The sequence below is a fragment of the Rana temporaria genome, chromosome 12 (assembly GCF_905171775.1).
Source record: "Rana temporaria chromosome 12, aRanTem1.1, whole genome shotgun sequence".
Lineage (NCBI taxonomy): Eukaryota > Metazoa > Chordata > Amphibia > Anura > Ranidae > Rana > Rana temporaria.
In genome coordinates, this window is record NC_053500.1 from 85,423,818 (window position 1) to 85,446,971 (window position 23,154).

General features: G+C 47.3%; 1 protein-coding gene across 1 annotated transcript in view; it reads left to right on the forward strand.

Annotated features, from left to right (window-relative positions):
- The window catches only part of LOC120919481 (mediator of RNA polymerase II transcription subunit 1-like), a 525,430-nt gene that overhangs the window by 328,445 nt on the left and 173,831 nt on the right, over positions 1-23,154 (forward strand). Inside the window, 2 exon segments of the mRNA XM_040331663.1 lie at positions 32-233; positions 404-499. Of these exon segments, the coding sequence (XP_040187597.1) occupies positions 32-233; positions 404-499 (298 nt within the window).

The window sequence follows — 23,154 nt, forward strand, 5'->3', positions numbered from 1 at the left end:
CAGCTAATCAAAATAGAACATTTCCTTTCAGTCTCTTCCAGGTCAACAGCATTGCTACTTTCTCAATAAAGACGCTCCCCTCCCTGATGGTAGGTGTCTGCAGGGTACACTGCTGACTAAGATCCCATTCCAGCACCCTGGACGTGTTCCCACTATCCTGAACCTTATCAGGCATCAAATGGCTTGCAACACCCTAATTGGAAGTTGTGTGAAGCGCACCATTATAAAGGAAGGTAGGGGCTTTTTTCTTTGACTAATCACTGTACTTAAGGATTATAGTATGACGTCTTACCCCTGCTCCCTAATTTCTTAGCTGAATGATCTTTGAAATGTGTAGCTGGAGTAGACTTATGGTGGCAGTAGACCTCAACTGATAATATACTTATTTATTTTTATTTTTCAGACTGCCCTAACCTTTTGCAATTTGAGGTTTCCCCTCTGTCTGACTCATGCATCAGCATTTCTTTTCAGCATCCAGTCAATGACTCCTTAGTGTCTGGTAAGTTCATTAGTCATAGAAGGATAATCAAACAAAACAACAACAAAAATCACTGCGCTAAACCAGATATGGTACCAAAATAAGAATGTTTCTGAAAAGTGAAGCAACAAAAAATATTAGTGCACTACAAACGTATTGAGTTGCCGTTAATCACTGACATGTGTTCCCACATAAAATCATATATATAAACAAATAGTGCAGTGCAAGCAAATTCACCTCATAAATCCATGAAATCTTATAAATAATTAACATATACACAATTCATATAAGTGATCATAAAATAAAATACAAAACAATCCTACAATACTTAATTCATATAGTTAACGACATCAATACTGGGCACTTTCGTCCACTTCCTTCCCAGACCAATTTTCAGCTTTCAGCGCTCTCGCACTTTCAATGACAATTGCGTGGTCCTGCTACACTGTACCCAAATTACATTTTTTATCATTTTGCTCACACAAATAGAGCTTTCTTTTGGTTGTATTTATTCACAACACCGTGTTTTTTTTTGCGATATAAGCAAAAAAGAGCAGAAATTTTTAAAAAAATATATATTTTTCTACTTTCTATTTAAAAAAAAGTCCACTAAAATCAAATTTTGTCATAAATTTAAGCCAAAATTTATTCTGCTACATGTTTTTGGTAAAAAAAAATCAGTTAAGTGTATAATAATTGGTTTGTGTGATCACGGACATATGTATGCAGATGATCATGTACAGATGTGCGCAGGTGATTGCGGACATATGTATGCAGCTAATCATTGGGACATGTGATTTTACTGTTACATATGTGGGGGACAGGTGTTTTTACAGTGTATGGACATGTGTGTTTACACTGTGGGGACACTAGACTGGTGACCAGTGAGTAAAAAGTTGTAAAAAACAGCTCATACTCACTGATCATCGTCCGGTTGCCGTGATCTGCTCTCCTCTCCTCAACGCCAACTTCTGTGTGAGGAATGGAGAGCCGATCGCCTAGCAACTGGCCCTCTATTTACATCACATGACGGCTGTGATTGGACACAGCCGTCATGTGATCAGGAGGGCCAATCACAGAGCCCTCCTGCCGAATCGGAGATGCGCCGTGTCCGGGGGACACGAGTGCATCGGGATCGCGCCGCTACGCGATTCCCAGCCTTCTGAGGGACGTTTCGGGAAGAAGGAGAGAGCGCCCACCCGCCCGTATATGTACAGTGGCCGGGTGGAAAGTAGTTAATAAAAAAATATATATACACACACACACGACTAACTAAAAAAAAATATATATATATATACATTAATATACACACACGACCACCTAAAATATATAATAACACTCAATGATGGAAAAATGGGTGACTTAATTAAATTACACCCTTTGACGTGTCTCTTCACGTGGTACAGTGACTTCCTGAGGTAGCTGCTGTTCCATGTGATGAAACGCATCAGAGGGGTGAAACCATGTGATGTCATCACACCCGGAAGTCGGTGATAGGCCATTTTAACATATTTGTCATGGATGTCCTTGCTTAAGGGGGGAACTACATATGGATTTTAAACTGGGGATTTCTATCCAGTGCACTGGATTATAGAGTTCACTTTCTTTGTGAGCAATTATTTTTCTTGGCCAATAAGATTGTCTGGCATGTTACACTATGGGAGTTTATTGTTATCCCTTTCTGTAATGGAGTGAGACCTGTTTCCTTTACCCTTGGAATATTGCTGCACTTTGCCTTTACCTTTGTGTGGGTCTTTCTGTGAGGTAAGAAGCAGCGTGAACGGGTGGTGGAGCACGTAATTCTGCACATGCATTTATATTAAAGCATGCAAGTATTTGATGCACTTTATTATCATGGTTTACATATAATATTGGCAGACTTTTACACAATTTATATAATTTGTATTAATTGTTTAATTCACCCATTTATTTATCATTGAGTGTTTTTATATGATTTTAGGTGGTTGTGTATAATTTTTATTCACTATATGAATTTAGTATTGTTCGATTGTTTTGTATTTTATTTTGTGATCACTTATATGAATTGTGTATATGGTAATTTTTTATAAGATCATTTTATGTCTTTTATGGATTCATTAGGTGATTTTGTTTGTGCTGCACTATTTGTTTATATATGGTCATGGAAGGATCCCTGCAGCCTTTTTTGTTTTCTTTATCTCTTGAAAATAAAGGGATTTGTGTTTTTATAATTAAACATTTAGCTATGACCCATGAAACCAGGGCTTTTGTTCCATTTGGAACAGAAAGGAAATGGAAGTTACCAATAACAATGTTAGCAAAGCAGTGCCTGTGGCTGGGAGAGTGATGGAGGCTGTTGCGCTGAGGCAGACTGTAAAAAGCAGAGCTTTTGCGGGGGGGGGGGGGGGCAGGTCCCTGCAGATGCCGCACAGTTACCTCACGGTTCTTTTCCTCTCACACACTGTGTGCTGAGAGCGGACGGCAGTGCTGGGCAGTCTCCTCCTGAGGTGAGTCTCCTGGGTACCCCTGATAAGCGCAGCAAGTGGGTGAGAGGCCCTGAATAGGGCTCTAGGAGCTTTTGTTTACACACTATGTAAATATTATTAATATTTGGAGTCAGTATCTGGGTCCTTCCCCAACATGCTGGTGGTGGTAGCAGGTGTTAGCACCTGGGATTCCCACAGAGGTTTTATTGTTGGTCCTGGACACGTTTGTACCAGGGTGGGAGTGGACTGCGGACGGGCGGTAAAAGTGTACCCCCTTCCCCCGTTATCCCCTGGGGAATGCTCTGTTATAGAGCCATGGACCAGGTACCTGGGTAGGGAAATCTCTTAAGCTGTATACAGTAGGTGACCGCGATATTGTGTCAATCTTGCTCCCTTTCTCGGCGAGATTGACCACCTACGAGCCCCATCGCGGGAGCCAGCGCCGCGATGGAGACAAAGCCGTCATAGAAGCGACGGGAGATCCGACTTGGATTCCCGCCAATTCTACACGTGGGCGGCGTTTGTTATGAATCCTGAGGGGGAACTCCCCGCCGGATTTTAAATAAAAATCCGGCATGGGTTCCCCCCTCAGAAGCATACCGGGCCCTTAGGTCTGGTATGGGTTGTAAGGAGACCCCCCCCCTACGCCGAAAAAACGGCGTAGGGGGTGCCCCTACAATCCATACCAGACCCGTATCCAAAGCACGCTACCCGGCCGGCCAGGAAAGGAGTGGGGACGAGCGAGCGCCCCCCACCCCCGAGCCGTACCAGGCTGCATGCCCTCAACATGGGGGGTTGGGTGCTCTGGGGCAGGGGGGCGCACTGCGGCCCCCCCACCCCAGAGCACCCTGTCCCCATGTTGATGAGGACAGGGCCCCTTCCCTGACAACCCTGGCCGTTGGTTGTCGGGGTATGCGGGCGGGAGGCTTATCGGAATCTGGGAGCCCCCTTTAATAAGGGGGCCCCCAGATACCGGCCCCCCACCCTAAGTGAATGGATATGGGGTACCGTACCCCAAGGGTTTTTAAAATAATTTATTAGTCTGCTCCGGAGGCACCCCCTGTCTTCTTTAGCTCTTTCAGCAGGGGGGGCTTCTTCTTTGACGTCTTCGGGTGGGGGCCGCTCTTCTTCGCCGCCGTCTGGTTCTCTTCCACCGCCGGGGGGGGGTCGCTTTTATAAAAGCGCCCACCCCCCGGCGGGTTTCCTCCGACGTCTTCGGCGGGGGGTGGTGTGCTTCTCAGGGGGGGGGCTTCTTCTTCCGCTAGCTGGGGGGTCTTCTCCACTCTCCGGGGGTCTTCTTCTATGTTCGCCGCTCTCCGCTGTTGACTCGGCGCACCCCGGTTCTTCCTCCCGCTGTCCGGTGCCTTCTCCTTCAGGGCTGAACGTCGTCTTCTTCTTCTGTGCTGTGACGTCTTCTTCTTCTTCTTCTGCCTTCTCCCGATGTTGACATGTCGCCTCTTTTCGCTGCAATGACAGGTGCGCGGTTTGCATCTGACTTATATAGGCCTCACAGTCCCATCATGCTCCGGTACCTACCCACGTGGGTAGGTATCACGTGGGTACCGGAGCATGATGGGACTGTGAGGCCTATATAAGTCAGATGCAAACCGCGCACCTGTCATTGCAGCGAAAAGAGGCGACATGTCAACATCAGGAGAAGGCAGAAGAAGAAGACGTCACAGCACAGAAGAAGAAGAAGACGTTCAGCCCTGAAGGAGAATTCACCGGACAGCGGGAGGAAGAACCGGGGTGCGCCGAGTCAACAGCGGAGAGCGGCGAACATAGAAGAAGACCCCCGGAGAGTGGAGAAGACCCCCCGGATAGTGGAAGAAGAAGCCCCCCCCCCTGAGAAGCACACCACCCCCCGCCGAAGATGTCCGAGGAAACCCGCCGGGGGGTGGGCGCTTTTATAAAAGCGACCCCCCCCCCCGGTTTTGGAAGAGAACCAGACGGCGGCGAAGAAGAGCGGCCCCCACCCGAAGACGTCAAAGGAGAAGCCCCCCCTGCTGAAAGAGCTAAAGAAGACAGGGGGTGCCTCCAGAGCAGACTAATAAATTATTTTAAAAACCCTTGTGTCGTGTTTATTAACTTTAACATTTTGCCTCCAGGTGAATGGGTAGGGGTACGATGTACCCCATATCCATTCACTTAGGGTGGGGGGCCGGTATCTGGGGGCCCCCTTATTAAAGGGGGCTCCCAGATTCCGATAAGCCTCCCGCCCGCATACCCCGACAACCAACGGCCAGGGTTGTCGGGAAGGGGCCCTGTCATCAACATGGGGACAGGGTGCTCTGGGGTGGGGGGGCCGCAGTGCGCCCCCCCTGCCCCAGAGCACCCAACCCCCCCATATTGAGGGCATGCAGCCTGGTACGGCTCAGGAGGGGGGGCGCTCGTTCATCCCCACTCCTTTCCTGGCCGGCCGGGTAGCGTGCTTTGGATACGGGTCTGGTATGGATTGTAGGGGGACCCCCTACGCCGTTTTTCCGTCGTAGGGGGGGGTCTCCTTACAACCCATACCAGACCTAAGGGCCCGGTATGCTCCTGAGGGGGGAACCCATGCCGGATTTTTATTTAAAATCCGGCGGGGAGTTCCCCCTCAGGATTCATAACAAATGCCGCAAACGTGTAGAATTGGCGGGAATCCAAGTCAGATCTCCCGTCGCTTCTATGACGCGCTTGCTGGAATGTGCTTTTACTATTCCAGCGAGTGCGAGATGTCTGCACCCTGTCTCGCCGAGAATCAGCGCAATGCCGTCGTGCTAAAAACACATTCTCGGCGGCAGGTACTGTAGTGCAGCTGGGTTTCCGCAGAGTGCTCTGTCTTTTTTGGATCACACAAATCAGACCACTCTGTGTAGGTATTTTCCATACTGTGCCCTTCTTTGATAATTTCTAAGAGGCGGAATGAGAACAGCCGCTGAGGGCTTTTGTAGTCCCTCACCGCCAGGTGGTTCAGTGCCCCTTTGAGGAGAGCCTTTTCAAAAGTTGGGCTTCTTCGGTGGTGGACCCTCCGGGTGTCATGTATAGGTGTCCATTCTCCCTACTGCGGGAACCCCTGCTTGTATGGATCTGAATGATAGAAGATCCGAAGTACTGACCCGTTCCATGTTTACCATGCTGGGGTCTGACTTGCGACCTATTGTGGCCACTACTCTGGGGTCTGTCGGTGCTGGCGCCATTTTATGGGATGTTTTTCAATTACATTGAAAACTCCCATTGGTGGCCATTTTGTCATAGCCGCGCTATGGCGCAGCTTACATTGCGGTCGGCCATTTTCCTGTGGCTGCGTTCTGAACGTTCGGCGGCCATCTTGGAGTAGTCCTGACCCCTAGTGCTGTATACAGCTCACAGAGTGAGCATTTTGCACCAGACAGTGGAGGAGCACCGACTCTCTCCCGAAGTTATTAGGCTAGCGGACCAGCTGGTCCAGGGCCTCATGCTGCGCCCTTGTTATCCAGGGCTTCTGTTTCAGAATGGTTTTATAAACACGGAGGTGTAGTGGTTAACTCCATTAGTTGGCAGCAAGAGAGTCATTGGTTTGAATCCGGACACTGACGCCAATCTGCCTGGAGCTTGCATTGTTGCTCCCTGTGTCTGCGTGGATTCCTCCGGGTACACCGGTTTCCTCCAAAGGCATGTGTGCATACATCTACAAATCCGTCCCTGGGTGCGTAAGCCGATCACGCCGGCACCCAAATCCTGACAATGTATGTAGCCTTCCCTCCCTGTCTCTAGGTGGGAGGGGTGGCTTGCAGGTTCACAATTCGGTGAAACCTCCCTGCTCTCCGACCAGTGAGTCTGCGAGGTTGTCTCTTCGGAGTACTAGATAGGGTGTCCTATCCACAGAACAAAGTTCTTTCCTCGTGTCTTCCTCTCCCGGCCCGTCGGTCTGCCTTGGGCAGCGTGGTACTTGCCAAGCTGCGGGGTAATTTTACCTTTCCTACAGGACGAGAGGTTTGGGGTTTTCTATGGGCCTCAGGCCCTAAATAACTTTTGTGAACGTCGGGTAGTTCCGCATGGAATCCATTCGTTCGGTGGTAGCTGCGCTCCATCCGGGGAACGTCCTTTGTTGAGTCAGCGAGGCTTTGCCTCATTGGCTACTTGGACGACTTTCTTCTGAGAGCAGCTTCTGTCTCAGACCTAGTGGATGTGTTATTCCCATTCAGATCCTCCGACGATTCGGGTGGGTGTTAAACGTTTAGGCCAGAAGGTGTAGCTCAGTGGCAGCAAGCCTGCCCTCCATGTGTGTGACCCAAGGTTCAAATCCTGGGCATGCTAGGTTCCGACTCAGTGTTGGGAGTATCTAGGGTTGATCCAGACTCCTCGGTGGCGAAGGTCCTTCTCCCCCTGGAGAAATTGCAAAATTTTCAGTCTGCGGTGAAGGTATTGGCATCAAGCAATCTGTCTTCTCTCCGTGCGCCTGCTGGTCCGGGGCCTGTGGGTAACCTCCTTCTAGGCGGTACTGTATGCCCAGTTCCACACTCGGGTTTTCCACGGGAAATACTGTCCAGGTGGTAAAAAATCTCTTGTCTGTGAAATCATCAGATTCCGGTGCGCCACCTAGTCAGAGTCTCTCTGAGTTTGTGACTGAGATCCCCGACTCTTCGGACCGGGAAGTTGTTTCTTCCTTCCAGTGGTCGATGTTTACGATGGATGCCAGCCTCACAGGTCACACCTCCCTGATGTGCCCACTCTCGTCTGGTCTCGGTAGCTACCCAGGTTCGGCCTGGCTAGTGCCTGGGTAAGAGACCGCCTAGGAATACCAGGTGCTCTCTACCGTTCATTGTCCTACTATTTTAGGCGATCAGGCTATGCTTCTCCTCGTGGTCAAGGAGGTTGCAAGGTCGTCCGATCTGGTTTCAGCCGGACTACGCCACGGCTGTGGCTTCGATCTACCATCAGGTATACCTGCAGGCAGACTACTGGAGTCGCCAGATGCTGGACCAGGGCATGGATCTCCTGGCCGCTCATCTCCACCGCAAGGGTGTCGAAGTTAGTGGCCAGGTCTAGTGATCTGGTACAGACGCGTAAGTCGCGCTGGTGGCCCTGTGGGGTCTGTATTGGCGACTTTTTGCCATTCCTCCATTGTAGTTGCTTCCTCGGCTGCTCCACAGAGTGGAGGCTGAGGAGATCCCGATGATTCTAATCGCTCCAGATTGATCTTGGCGTCCTTGGTACGTCGATATCGGGCGCCTGGTAGCGGAGGTACCCTGGCAGTTGCCAGGGCGGGAGGTCCCTCTATCTCGAGGTCCCATACTTCCTCCTGTTGTACAGTCACTGACTTGCTCAACATGGCTATTGGAAGCCAGACTTAAAGTGACCGGGGTCTGTCCGACTCGGTCATCTCAACAATGCTGAGGGCACAGTAGTCTTCTTCCGGAGGATCTACCGTCACACCTGACAGGCATACATTTCTTGGTGCGAAAGGATGGAGTAACGTCCACGGACGTACTCGGTGTTCAGGGTCGTGCTGTTTTTACAGCTTGGAGTGGATCTAAAAATTGCTTAAAGCACCGTTTGGGGGCAGATTTCAGCCTTGGCTGTGTTCTTTCAGTGGCCTTTTTTGCGGCCCGTTCCCTGGTTGGTCCCTTTTTGTGTGCAGGGGGTTTGTCATATACTTTCCCCTCTTGGCCCATCTCTTCCCCCATGAGTTTTGACTCTGGTGCTCTTGGTTATTCAGGAACCTTCCTTTTGGAAACATCAGAGATTTTCTCTTGACACTATCTCAGAAGGTGGCCCCTTTAGTGGCCTTTACCTCTGTTAGAGGGGTTTCTGAGTTGGCGGTCTTGTCTTGCAAGCCGCCATGCTTGATCCTCCATAAGGATTAGGTGGTGGTGCGCCCGTGACCTCTCCTTCTTCCGAAGGTGGTTTCGGCCGTTCGCCGCAATAAGGACATTGTTCTTCCATCCTTCTGTCCTCGGCCTGCGCATCCAACGGAGGTTGCCTTTCATACTTTAGGCGTGGTATGCGCTTTGCGGGTGTACCAGCCTGCTACGGCTCCGTTTCGGAGTTCTGACTGTCTTTTGTGTCGGTGTCTGGTCCACAAAAGGGCCTGATGGTCTCGTCGACCACCATTTCTCGGTGGATGAGGCAGGCTGTCATACACGCCTATGCTCTTAAGGGGCGGGCCCCCTTTTCTGGTAATGGCACTTTCGACCAGGGCAATTGGTGCTTCCTGGGTTTTTTCCGACATTATGCGTCTGTCTCACAGGTGTGCGAGGCGGCGACTTGCTCGTCCGTTCACGCTTTTTCCAGAATTTACATGGTTGCTGTGAGTGCATCTTCTGATGCTTTTTTCGGCCATTGTTTTTGCCAGCGGCTGTTTAAAGTTGCACCTCCTCTGTTGAGGAGCTCTGCTTGTTTTGGGGTGAAGTTAAAATAGTTTTTACTGATATATTTCCCACCCCTCGTTTTTGACACTGCTTGGGGACGTCCCACTTGTCAAGATTTAAGGAGCTGTGTCCATCCATGGACGATAAGAGAAAATAGGATTTTTTGTACTCACCGTAAAATCCTTTTCTCTGAGTCTATGGATGGACACAGCACCCACCCCTCCCTCCCTTTTAGGTTTGTACTGCTTGTTACGAACTGAGGCTGCATGCTGCAGTGAGGAGGGTTATGTCTGGAGGGACCGCCCCCTGGGCGGGGCTGTTCAACTTTGTTAATGTAACATGTATTTAATTATCTAACATGTTTCTGCCTAGTCCTCTCCTGTAAACAGGGAACATAACCCACTTGTCAAGATTTAAGGGGCTGTGTCCGTCCATGGACTCAGAAAAGGATTTTACGGTGAGTACAAAAAACCCTATTTTTTCCTTACAGCTTCCTCCGGGTCGTCGGGAGGCCCTGTTTGGGGCTGTTCAGGATCTGCTGGTCAGGGGGGTGATCGTGCCGGTTCCTCTACTGGAACAGTTTCAGGGGTTTTACTCATCTGTTTGTAGTCCCCAATCCTGGATCTCAAGGCCCTCAACTGTTTTGTCAGAGTGCAAAAGTTCAGGATGGAGTCGGTTCGCTCTGTAGTAGCGGCACTTCATCAAGGGGACTTCCTGGCGTCCTTCGATATCAAGGACACGTACTTGCATATCCCCATATGTGCAAAACACCAGAGATTTCTGCGTTTTGCGGTCAGGGAGGACCACTTTCAATTTGTGGCCCTCCCTTTCGGCCTGGCTTGGGCGCCAAGGGTTTTCACCAAGGTGCTCGCCCCGATTCTGGCCCTGCTGAGACAGCGCCGGATCGCTATTGTAGGATACCTGGACGATCTTCTTCTGCAAGCTTCTTCAGGCTCAGAGTTAGAGGTGGATGTGTCTATCACCTGCCAGAATTCAGTTGGCTGCTAAATGTTCAGAAGTCATGTTGGTACCGTCTCAGCGCCTGGAATACCTGGTGTTGGTCCTGGATTCCTTGGAGGCGAGAGTTTTTCTTCCCACGGAGAAACTACAAACACTGCAAACTGCGGTGAGGGGGTTGGCGACCCAGAAATGGTCGTCGCTTCGCTTTTGCATGCAAGTTCTGGGTCTGATGGTGGCCTCCTTCGAGGCGGTTCCGTATGCTCAATTTCACACTTGTGTGTTACAGAGAGAAATTCTGTTGCATTGGGACAAGCTCCCTTCGTCTCTGGATTACCAAGTCCGGGTGAGTCGCCTGGTCAGGTCCTCCCTAGTGTGGTGGCTGACATCTCCGGGGCTTCGGGCCGGGAAGTCATTCCTGCCGTGCCATTGGACGGTGGTCACGATGGATGCCAGTCTCTCCGGCTGGGGGTGAGTCTGGGGTGTTCAGTCAGCCCAGGGGCGCTGGACTCGGGAAGAGTCCCGCCTGCCAATCAATGTCCTGGAACTCCGGGCGATCAGGCTGTGCCTCTCCAAGTGGTCTCTGAGACTGCAGGAGCGCCCGGTCAGGATTCAGTTGGACAACGCCATGGCTGTGGCATATGTCAATCATCAAGGGGGCACACGAAGCTCGGCTGCAGCGGCGGAAGTCGCTCACATCCTCCGGTGGGCCGAAAAGAACGTTCCGGCTCTTTTGGTCGTTTACATTCCGGGCGTACAGAACTGGCAGACGGACTACCTAAGTCGCCAAATGCTAGACCAAGGAGAATTTTCACTACACCTGGATGTGTTTCAGAGTCTGTGTCTGAAATGGGGCACTCCAGACGTGGATCTTCTGGCGTCCCGGAAGGTGTCAAGGTTCATCGCCAGGTCAAGAGACCCGTGGGCGGATGCGTCAGACGCGTGGGTGGCACCGTGGGGTCACTATCGCCTAATCTACGCCTTTCCTCCTCTGAAGCTTCCTCCTCGTCTGTTACGAAGAGTGGAAGCCGAGGGGATACCAACAATCCTAATTGGTCTGGATTGGCCCCGCTGTCCCTGGTACGCAGATCTGGCGCGTGTGGTGGCAGATGTTCCCTTGGCGCCTGCCACTGCGAGAGGATCTTCTGTCGCACGGTCCTATCTTTCATCCTGCTTTACAGTCGTTGGCTTTAACGGCGTGGCTGTTGAGAGCCAGGTGCTGAGGGACCGGGGTCTGTCGGATTTGGTAATCTCTACCATACTGCGGGCGCGGAAGTCTACTTCCCGGAAGATTTACCATCGTATGTGGAAGGCTTACATCTCTGTGTGAGGAGATGAATTGGCACCCCTGTGCATACGTGATGTCCTGAATTATGCTGTTCTTATAGCGTGGAGTGGATCACGCTTTGCCTTAAGTACGATTAAGGGTCAGATTTCCACCTTGGCTGTTTTCTTTCAGCGACCCTTGGCGGCGCACTCTCTGCTGCGTACGTTTGTGCTGGGGGTTCGGCATAGGGCCCCTCCTGTGCGTTCTCCACTGCCTCCGTGGGACTTGAATTTAGTCCGCTCGGTGCTTCAAACACCTCCGTTTGAGGGCATTAGGGAGATAACTTTATTGACTCTTTCCCAGAAGGTGGTTTTTCTGGTGGCAATTACATCGGTCAGACGGATGTCTGAATTGGCGGCCTTGTCTTGCAAGGCTCCTTACTTGGTCATCCACTGGGATAAGGTGGTGCTGCGGCCGCAGCCCAGCCGTCGTTCCTTCCTAAGGTTGTTTCGGCCTTTCACCTTAATGAGGACATTGTTCTTCCATCCTTGTGTCCTCGGCCGGCAAATCCAAAAGAGGCTGCGTTGCATTCCTTGGATGTGGTTCTTGCCCTACGGGTGTACCTGTCTGCTACAGGTCCGTTTCGGAGGTCGGATTCACTGTTCGTTTCGTTGACTGGTTCTAAGAAGGGTCTGGCGGTCTCGTCGGCCACCATTTCTAGGTGGATCAGGCAGGTCGTGCTTCAGGCCTATGCTCTAAAGGGGAGGGCGCCCCCCTTCCCGATTACTGCGCATTCGACCAGGGCGATTGGTGCCTCTTGGGCTTTCCGCCATCAAGAGTCTGTTTTACAGGTGTGTAAGGGAGCGACCTGGTCATCAGTCCACACCTTCTCAAAGTTTTACATGGTGGATGTGAGTGCATCTTCGGATGCCTTCTTCGGCCACAAGGTTTTGCAGGCGGCTGTTTAAGGTTGAAGTTCCTCCGTTAAGGAGCTCTGGTTTGTTTGGGGGTGAAGTTGGTTTGCTGTGTTTTCCAACCCCTCAATTTTTTGACACTGCTTGGGGACGTCCCTAAGGTCAATATGCTGCTGTGTCCGTTCATGAACGGAAGAGAAAATAGGATTTGTGTACTCATCGTAAAATCCATTTCTTTGAGTTCATGGACGTACACAGCACCCACCCCTCCTTTGTTTGTACTGCTTGTTTACGAACTGAGGCTGCAGAGCAGAAAGTGGTGGATGTACCTGGGGGAACCGCCCCCTGGGAGGTACTATACTGTGTGGAGTGTTTAACACTTAACATTCTGTTTTTCTGTCTAGTCAATCTCCTAGAAAGGAGGATAATACCCTAAGGTCAATATGCTGCTGTGTCCGTCCATGAACTCAGAGAAATGGATTTTACGGTGAGTACAAAAATCCTATTTTTCTGGCATTTTTACCACATTAATATGATTTTAAATCTACCTGTTTGTAAATGCAATACCTTTGGGTTGTGTGTTTTAGTAATTGTGTGTTTGATGATTTGATGATATCACACTATCTGGAGTTTTATTTCCTCCACATATTGCCCTACTTTGGAACGTGTATTGATGGAATTCACTTAAACCCTGAGGTGGTTAAATGCTCATATGCCAAATCACAAGTGTGTGAGGCAACACCTGATGGTGAGTTTACATCCAACTGGGGAGTGGAGACACATTTGCTCACGTGGTGTGGTGTTGGATCATTTTATAAACTGACAATTCATAGATTCGTTTTCATTAAGCTCATATGGACTATTTGTTTTGCACATTATTGGTGTGTAATTTAATGTGTTCTGGGTATATATTTGTTACCTTCAGCGCTACTGATTGATTACCTTTATACATTATATATCTGGTGATTTGTTATAGAATTTATTCTTTGTAAGTGGCTGCTTGTGTATATTTCTATCTATCTGTGGCGCAGTGTATAGATCCAAATTGAGGGAGCTTTAGGAGATCTTGGTTTTTACATCATTATTATTATGACTATTATACAAGATTTATATAGCCTCAACAGCTTGCACAGTGCTTTACAATATGAAGGCAGGCAGTACAGTTACAACACAATTCAATACAGGAGGAATCAATGTGAGGGATGACATAGTTAATGGGGCAATAGAGGAGGGTGGAATCCCTGTGGTTGGAGATTCAGAGGGAAGTTGTACATGGGAAATTATTAGTGGGCATATGCTGCAGGCCCCCTAACTTGAAAGATGAATCTGACCTCCTTTCACAGTTAGAATTGGCCACAAGGCAGGGCCAGTGTTGACAACCCACCCCCCCCCCGAAGTGAAATTTACTGGCAGATCGACAAAAATTTACGGCACCAATTTTTTACTCGCACTGCAAAAAAGTACCTAAAATTACAGTTTTTAGGCCTAAACAGTGCAAATATCAATATTTGAACTATACACACATATCTAATGCTATTATCAATGTGTTTAAGTTAAACAAAAGTAAAAAAAACATATTTCTCAATTTACATGAAGGTTGGGTTACTTAACCCAGCCAGCACAGAGTTCCCTCTTACATCAGAGTCTGCAGGATGCCCCCTTACAGTGCAAGGGAACGCTTATGTAAAGTGGAATGCTGCAGATCATGATGTAAGGGGAACTCTGATGTGGGGGGAGGGGCTCTGTTGAATAAGAGACCACCTTCTGCAGAGTGAATACACTCTACTAATATAGGGGGGAACCTTCAGTGCCCCCTTACATTATTGTATTCACTCCCCTCCTTAGATCAGTGACCCCCCCTCAGACTGGCCTAGTGGCACTGTCACTGACCTCCTCTCAGGTGCACCGTGTGGGGCTCAGTCAGACGGCTCCAGCTTGGCTGTTCTGATCTCCTCTCCACAGTCCACACGTCTGATTCTTCCTGCAACCCCCATCCCGGCGCTCCCACTCTTGACCTCTTTTCTAGGATCCCCTCAGAGACTGCAGACATGATAAAAGACTGGAGATGGTCAGAGGCTGCGGACATGACACAGGAGGGGGACAGAGGCTGCGGACATGACACAGGAGAAGGGACAGAGGCTGCGGACATGACACAGGAGAGGGACAGAGGCTGCGGACATGACACAGGAGAGGGACAGAGGCTGCGGACATGACACAGGAGAGGGACAGAGGCTGCGGACATGACACAGGAGAGGGACAGAGGCTGCGGACATGACACATGAGAGGGACAGAAGCTGCGGACATGACACAGGAAGGGGACAGAGGCTGCAAATAGAATAGTGTCCTCCTCATCCCCTCACAATAGCCTCCTCCTCTGTCCACCATCATATTACTTCTCCACATCATCAGTGTGCTGTGTCCTCCTGCTGTGCCCCTTTCACCTCTCCACAGGTCAGGGCAAATCTGACCTGTGGAGAGGTGAAAGGGGCACAGGAGGACGACACAGCATACTGATGGCGAAGATTATGGTAAATTATAAGCAAAAACATTTTTATAACAAATATTGGAAATGCCTCAATGCACAGTGGATTGAAAAACATTGACATTTTCTGAAAATGTATATATTTTTAGCATGTGCTGCTTGACTGTAAGGATCCAGTGAAGAGAATAATTAGCAAGGATTGATTCTGCACTGAACCTAGCTTGATAGTGGGTAAAATAAATAGTTTTAGGAGCACTGATTATTTTGGTTCTTTCTTTGTACTGGGCAATCCGCACACAAGTGGAATAGTTGCCAACCACTCATTTTTGGTGATGAGTGCAATCTCTTGTATTGCAAGCAACATCTTATTATTATTTACGTGTTGTTTAGCAACACCCCCTTCCTTCCTGTACATAAATAAAAATACTAATAACTGCATCTACACAATCACAGTAGCGCAAAAGAACAATAAAAATTATTCAAAAGTGTCCTTAATAAAATCAAAAATAATGTCCATCATAAATAAATTCAAATATCCAAAAAATCATCAATTGTGAGCTGAACATTTATTTTTTATTTTTATTATGACCATTTGAATCATTTTTATTGTTGTTTTGTGCTACTATGATTGTGTAAATTGACACTACATTGTTTTTCACTCTTTATTATTTGCATTTTAAGTAGCAGCACGTATATTTATAGTTATATTTAGTTCAATAGTGCAGTGCTTATGAGAATGAGAGTCATGTACTTGTTGTGAACAGGTACCTAAATTTGTCAAAGCATATGACCATTACTGAACTGTCAGCTCAGCCAGTACACCTGTCACATCAACAGTCATGTCAGTCGAAGGGTTTTGCTGTGGGATGGATAGAGCTTGATGGGGAATTCTAAAAGACTTGTGGAGATATGATGGTGTCAGTCTCTGTCCCTCACCTGCGTGCCAGTGCCACAGCTTCTTGCTCCGGGCTCCTAGTGATGTCCCCCCAGTTGTATTCTCCTCCTCCTCCTGACCTCCTCACACATGCTCGGCCGAGTCCTCGGGTCGGGTGGCGGGTGCACTGCTTGAGCCACTGAATAGCGGCGACCGCCATAGTGTCCCCCGACTAGTGCCGATCTATTAAAAAATGGCGCCGAGCTGCGCCACTACGTTACTGCGCATGCCCTGCCCGGTTGAACGCATACAAATTTTCCCGAGCTCAGCCGGCTTCGAAACGGCGCATGCGCAGTTGCATGGTCGGCTCGCGGCCATTTTTTTTACGGGCACCTGATGCCCATAACGGACTTTAACGGACAGCCCGAAAAGGGGTTAAATTTACGGGCTGTCTGTTAATTTACGTACGGTTGGCAACACAGGGCAGGGCAATGTTATAATTGGAGCATGCCATTTCTTAAATGTCTTGCAGGACAATTTTGTATGTCATTTGGTGGATGCCCCGGCTAGAAATATCGCACTGCTAGATCCACATACTAAAAACAAACCGATCTGAGCTGGATATAAGGGACTATTTGGCGGCCCCAATGTCCGTCTGCCACCCGCGATTGTTCCCAAGTGAGGCAGAATGATGATCTGCCTATGTAAACAGCGCAGATCGCCGTTCTGGCAGGGGAGAAGATGGAGATCTTGTGTTCCTGCTAAGCATCCAGCCAGACAATCCCCCACACAGTTAGCATGCACCCCTTAGGGACACACTTAACTCTTTGATCGCCCCTGATGTTACTCCCTTTTCTGCCAGTGTCATTAGTACAGTAACAGTGCATATTCCCAAAAAAGTGTCAGGTTCCGGATTTGTCAGCTGCAAAAATCGCTGATTGCTATCACTAGCAAAACAAAAAATGACTTAAAAATATCCTATACTTTGTAGACGCTATAACTTTTGCGCAAACCAATGAATATACACTTATTGTGAAGTTCTTTTTTTTTTTTACCAAAAATATGTCGCAGAATACATATTGGAATAAATTGATGAAGAAATTCAAAATTTAAAACATTTGTTGGATGTGTTTTATAGCAGAAAGTAAAAAATATTGTTTTGTTTTTTTCAAAATTGTTGCTCTTTTTTGTTTATAGTGAAAAAATTTAAAATCGCAGAGGTTTTGAAAAAAAAAATGTATTCTTAGTTTCTTATTTTGTAAATAAGTAATTTTTCTTCTTAACTGATGTGCGCTGATGAGGCTGCACTGATTAGGTGACACTGATGAGGAGGCACTAAAATGCCGCACTGATGAGCCATGATTAAGCACTAGCAAGACTGCGAAACTAGTCGGCTGTCCTGGTTTATGGTTGTGGTGATTATGCATGTTCCTGCTTGAAAATAAAAGACAACTTTTTTGAAAAGTTATTTCGGAGTGCGGCTGTCCATCTCCTTCCTCCTATTGCTACTGCTACGTGCATTGCCATCACCTTGGTAATCCGACCGTCCCTGATTGTCTATAGGGCTCACCTGGAGCGGTGAAAATCTTCTACTGATGAGCACTAATAGGTGGCACTGATGTCCGGCAACGTATGATCAGCACTGATAGGCGGCGCTGATCAGCAGCACTGCTGGATCGCACTGATGGGAGACACTGACTGGCATCACTTATGGGCACTGATTTGTGGCACTGATGGGCACTGCTGGGGCTTTCCTGTAATCAGGGCACTAATGATCAGTGCCCTGATTACCTGCCCAGGTCTCCTCTGCGAGAAGATGCCGCTGATCGGCACTCCTCGCCACACACTCTGTCAGTGTGAGGTAAGGAGAGCCGATTCACGGTACTTCCTTATTTACATATGACCGGCTGTGATTGGACACAGCCGATCACATGGTTAAAGTCCCGGGGTCACGGCTCCAGAAATCAGGGTTGCGCCGTGTCCTAGAAACACAGCGTGGGAACGATCGATGCGCAATGGCGGCCGTTCTGGGACGCTGTCATATGACGTCCTCACAGAATGAGAGCCGCACTGTCCGTCCGTCATTTGATGGTGGGTGGGCGGCAATCAGTTAAAGAACATACCCAGGTTATAGCCAGAGCTTTATTCCTAATATTTACAGACAGCTTAAGGACTAGAATGGTACCAGCTGATTGGAGAAAGGCAAATGTGATACCAATATTTAAAAAAGGGCAAAGATGTTGTGATGGAACCTTCCAGCACCCAGCTTTGGTGCTTCTGTATGTATACTGCTTCCTCCAGTCTTGGACATAGGAACCAGATTTTTTATTTATTTTTTAGGTCTACGATGGTGCAAAAACCTGACATGGGAAAAAACCTGCGTGTGAAAGGCACACTAAAAAATGCACGTAATATATGAGAGATAAAACAGAAAGAAAGGTGCCTCTGAGTAATCTGTATTTAATATTTAAAATAAAGAGTATCCAGCACTAACATCATGTAAAACAATGGTGAAGGGGGCTGGTGTAGATCTTAGCTGACGACCAGTGAAGCATCTGAGCCAGGTAAATGCAGCCGCTATAAAAAAAATAGAAATATAATTTAAAACGGTGTTGGTAATAAGTATGTATATTAGGAAATTATATTAGTAGAAAATCGGGCGACGATATGTGCGGGAGTTTAAATGAGATGAAATCAACTATAGGTAATGAACCCTACACTAATAAGCACATATATATATATGTACACACACACACATATACACACACATACATACATGCACCTACACAAGCACATATATATATATATATATGTATATGTATGTGTGTGTGTGTGTGGGGGGGGGGGGGGGGGGGGGCGGTTGGTGAAAAGATTGTGACATTTAGAGGATGGTATTGATATCCAACTCCTCATTAAGGCCGAGAGGCGCAACACAATCAAGAGTGAAGATCCAGAAAGTCTCGCGCTCGCACAATCTTGAGAAACGCTCAGCCTCGGAGTGGCCTTTGGGTATGTATTCGATGACCCACACCCTCCGTGGACTGGTCGTGGTGCTCAAAGTGACGTGGCACACTGTGTTCGTCGCACCCAGCCTCAACAAAGCGTCGGTGCGCACCAAATCGATGTCTCAGCGGGTTGATTGTGCGGCCGACATACAGTAGTTTGCAGGGTCATGTGAGGCAATAAACAACATGATCACTAGAGCAATTATCGAAATTGTCCAGTTGGTATGTTTTCTCTCTATGAGTGAAATCTTTTTGACCATGGGTGACAAAAGAGCAAGTTTTACACCAGGGTTTATTGCACCTGTACATCCCCTTGAGTGGGATCAAACAGGTAGTGCTAGATGGTTTAAGACTCTTTAGCCTGCTGGGCGCTATCTTATTTTTAAGAGTGGGGGCCCTTCTATACGTGACCTTGGGTTTGTCACACAGGGTGGTGGCCAAATGGGGGTCTTGCTTAAAGGGTCACTAAAGGAATTTTTTTTTTTTTTCTGAAATGACTGTTTACAGGGTATAGAGACATAATAGTTAACTGATTCATTTTAAAAATGATTAAAAATAGATAAAAACCAATCATATAATGTACCTGTAGTTTAGTTTTGTTTTTGCTGTCGTTTCCTGGTTCTCTGATGTACAGAGCCAGAGAGCCAATAGAGGGCAGTGAAGGTTTTGCAAAACGAAACTGGATTGGTGCTGAGCGGTTTTAGACACACCTCCTTGATTAGTCACCACAGTGAGAAATCTCCCAGTACTGTGGTGATCAGGAAACAGACAACCAGGAAGTGTCCAGAACAGAGCAGAATTACAGCAACATCAAAGCAAAAACGAACAATGAGGACATGAAACCAGGACTGCAGTAAGGTAAAGGAAGCTACTGTATTTGGCTAAAAAAAAAATTCCTTTAGTGAACCTTTAACCACTTAACGACCGCCGCACGCCTATATACGTCCGCACAATGGCACGGACAGGCAGAATATATACGCCCTTGCCTTCTAGCGGGTGGGGGTCGGGTGGGGCTGCGTGCGGCGGTCGGGTCCCCTCGGGGAGCGATCCGGGACGACGGCGCGGCTATTCGTTTATAGCCGCTCCGTCGCGATCGCTCCCCGGAGCTGAAGAACGGGGAGAGCCGTATGTAAACACGGCTTCCCCGTGCTTCACTGTGGCGGCGCATCGATCGAGTGATCCCTTATATAGGGAGACTCGATCGATGACGTCCATCCTACAGCCACACCCCCCTACAGTTGTAAACACACACACAGTGATCCTTAACTCCTACAGCGCCCCCTGTGGTTAACTTCCAAACTGCAACTGTCATTTTCACAACAAACAATGCAATTTAAATGCATTTTTTGCTGTGAAAATGACAATGGTCCCAAAAATGTGTCAAAATTGTCCGAAGTGTCCGCCATAATGTCGCAGTCACGAAAAAAATCGCCGATCGCCGCCAATAGTAGTAAAAAAAAAAAAATTAATAAAAATGCAATAAAACTATCCCCTATTTTGTAAACACTATAAATCTTGCGCAAACCAATCGATAAACGCTTATTGCGATTTTTTTTACCAAAAATAGGTAGAAGAATACGTATCGGCCTAAACTGAGGAAAAAAAAAAATTTATATATGTTTTTGGGGGATTTTTATTATAGCAAAAAGTAAAAATATTGAATTTTTTTCAAAATTGTCGCTCTATTTTTGTTTATAGCGCAAAAAATAAAAACCGCAGAGGTGATCAAATACCACCAAAAGAAAGCTCTATCTGTGGGGAAAAAAGGACGCCAATTTTGTTTGGGAGCCACGTCGCACGACCGCGCAATTGTCTGTTAAAGCGACGCAGTCCCGAATCGCAAAACCTGGCCTGGGCATTTAGCTGCAAAATGGTCCGGGGCTTAAGCGGTTAAGGATGTTCCAATGTTTAGTGAGGATATGTTCCATTTTTTTGTATTGTCCATGGAAACCGGTGATGAATCGCACAGCGGGTTTTTCAGGTGATTTAGCAAGCTTTGTTTTTTTACCTGGAAAAAAGATGGTGTAAGTTTGATCTATTAGGGGTTCAGGGTACTACTTTTTCAGAAATTTCTGTTTTAAATGTGCACTTTGAGAGATATAATCACTGTCTGTAGTACAGTTTTGACGTAGTCTGCAAAATTGGCCTTGAGAGTGTCAGCTTCTTCACGGAAAAGGGGAAGGGGATCACCAGGCAATTTTTTGTAGGTATTTGTATCAGCTAGTAGTCTCAAGGCTTCAAGTACATATGTCTGTCGGTCTTGAATTACAATCCCGCCACCCTTATCAGCGGGTTTGAAGATGAGATCAGGGTTATTGAGAAAACGTTTAAAAGACGCTCTGTCGCCTGGATTAAGGTTGGACTTGTGGTGTTTTCCTTGGGTTGCTGAATGTTGACATAACTGTTGGAATTCAGCAAACACCAATCTGTAGTAGGACTCTAAATATGGACCCTTGGATTTGGTTGGGAAGAATAATGATTTTGGTTTGAATGGTGTGTGTATAATGGGGGGTGAAGTTACAAGATGTTGGGTAAGTAAATTAAATTCTAGCTCAGAATCAAACTCGCCAGAATCTGAAAGCAATATACTCCTATGGGACGTGTCATAAAGAGAAAGGTCTAAAGTAGTATCGTTAGAGACTGAAAAAGGTAACGAGGACTCTGGCAAAGCCGGTGTCTCTTTGAGAGATTGTATGTGGTAGAATCTCTTGAGAGTGAGGTTCCTGATAAACTTGTTGAGGTCTTTAAATAATTGTTATGGATTGGGCTGTATAGTGGGGGGAAATGTAAGGCCTCTACTCAATAGTGCGGAATCTTCCGAAGAAAGTATGTGGGAAGACAAATTAAATAGCTTTATAGTTTTTGTTGTTTGGCGCTGAGTGTGATGTTTTCTACGTCCTCCCCTAAATCCTCGTCTATGTTTTTTCTTTTTTGCTGATGTTTGGATTGTGGGCTCTTTTCTAAAAAATGCGAGAAGGACAGTGAAGTAGAATATAGTGGTATTTCATCTCTATTGAAGTCGCCTAAAATTAGGTCGAATGACGGGAGAGGGGGGACATCCAGGACACCAGGTGTGTTACCAGAATTAAAGGGATGAGTAGTTGGGCTGGGTGCAGTACTAGAATCAGTGGTAAGTAATGTGGAAGTGCCATCAGGTATGTGATTAGTGGAAATATTTGGAGATATGGATGCAGGAAACACTGCTTCACTAGGCGTAGGAACAGAACTAGAAGTGGATGGTGGTACTATAGGACAAGTTGAAAGCTTTATTCTAGATCTATGTGTGGGCTGAGCCCTCTGAGGTAATGGGCAGGCTCTATTAGGTATAGTGGGATTGCTGGACATAGGTTTCTTTGTGTTTTGGTACAACACATGTAGTTATTTTAGAATATGGTAAAAGAGACATAAGGGCCGGTATAGTAGCATTATATTTCCATGAGAAGATCTTTTTCTGACGATAATCATCCAGGTCCCTATGGAATTTGCCCAGTTTGGTCTTGATGAGAAAATTCTCGTGAGTTTTGTTTTTCTTTTTTAATGTCTCTAACCATGTCGGTGGAAGTTTCTGTTGGAATGCTATAATTTCTAACGAGACCATCTGTGTGTGGTGTACTAGTTCATCGTATTTGATACGTCTTTGGCTGATAAGGACTCCTATTAATTTGTTGGTGCAAAACTCGGCTATTCCCTCCCACTCTTTTGTGAGGAGTATCCAGAAAGGAACAGGTTTTGAGGATTCTCAAACCTCTGGGGGAGATTTTGTGTTCTAGATATTTTTTAAGGAAAAATTCATCCCACCATTGTGGGTTTGTAGAGTTGATGAGTCTTTTTCTAGTTTTTTGAACTTGCCACAGAGTGAGTATCTATCAGGGCGTGAAAGTTTGGTAGAATTGCAAGAGAGATCAGGGGGCAAACTAGTAGGGCTGCGCATCTTCACCGGTCTCACGATTCGATGCGATTACGATTATCAAGTCCACGATTCGATTCGGCGATGCATCACGATTGCAGCGCAAGTGCGCATGGCTCTCCCCCCAAAATACTAAAGGAGATGATCAGAGACTGCAGACATGCTACAGGAGATGATCAGAGACTGCAGACATAGTACAGGAGATGATCAGAGACTGCAGACATAGTACAGGGAGATGATCAGAAACTGCAGACATAGTACAGGAGATGATCAGAGACTGCAGACATAGTACAGGGAGATGATCAGAGACTGCGGACATAGTACAGGAGATGATCAGAGACTGCAGACATAGTACAGGAGATGATCAGAGACTGCAGACATAGTACAGGGAGATGATCAGAGACTGCAGACATAGTACAGGGAGATGATCAGAGACTGCAGACATAGTACAGGGAGATGATAAGAGACTGCAG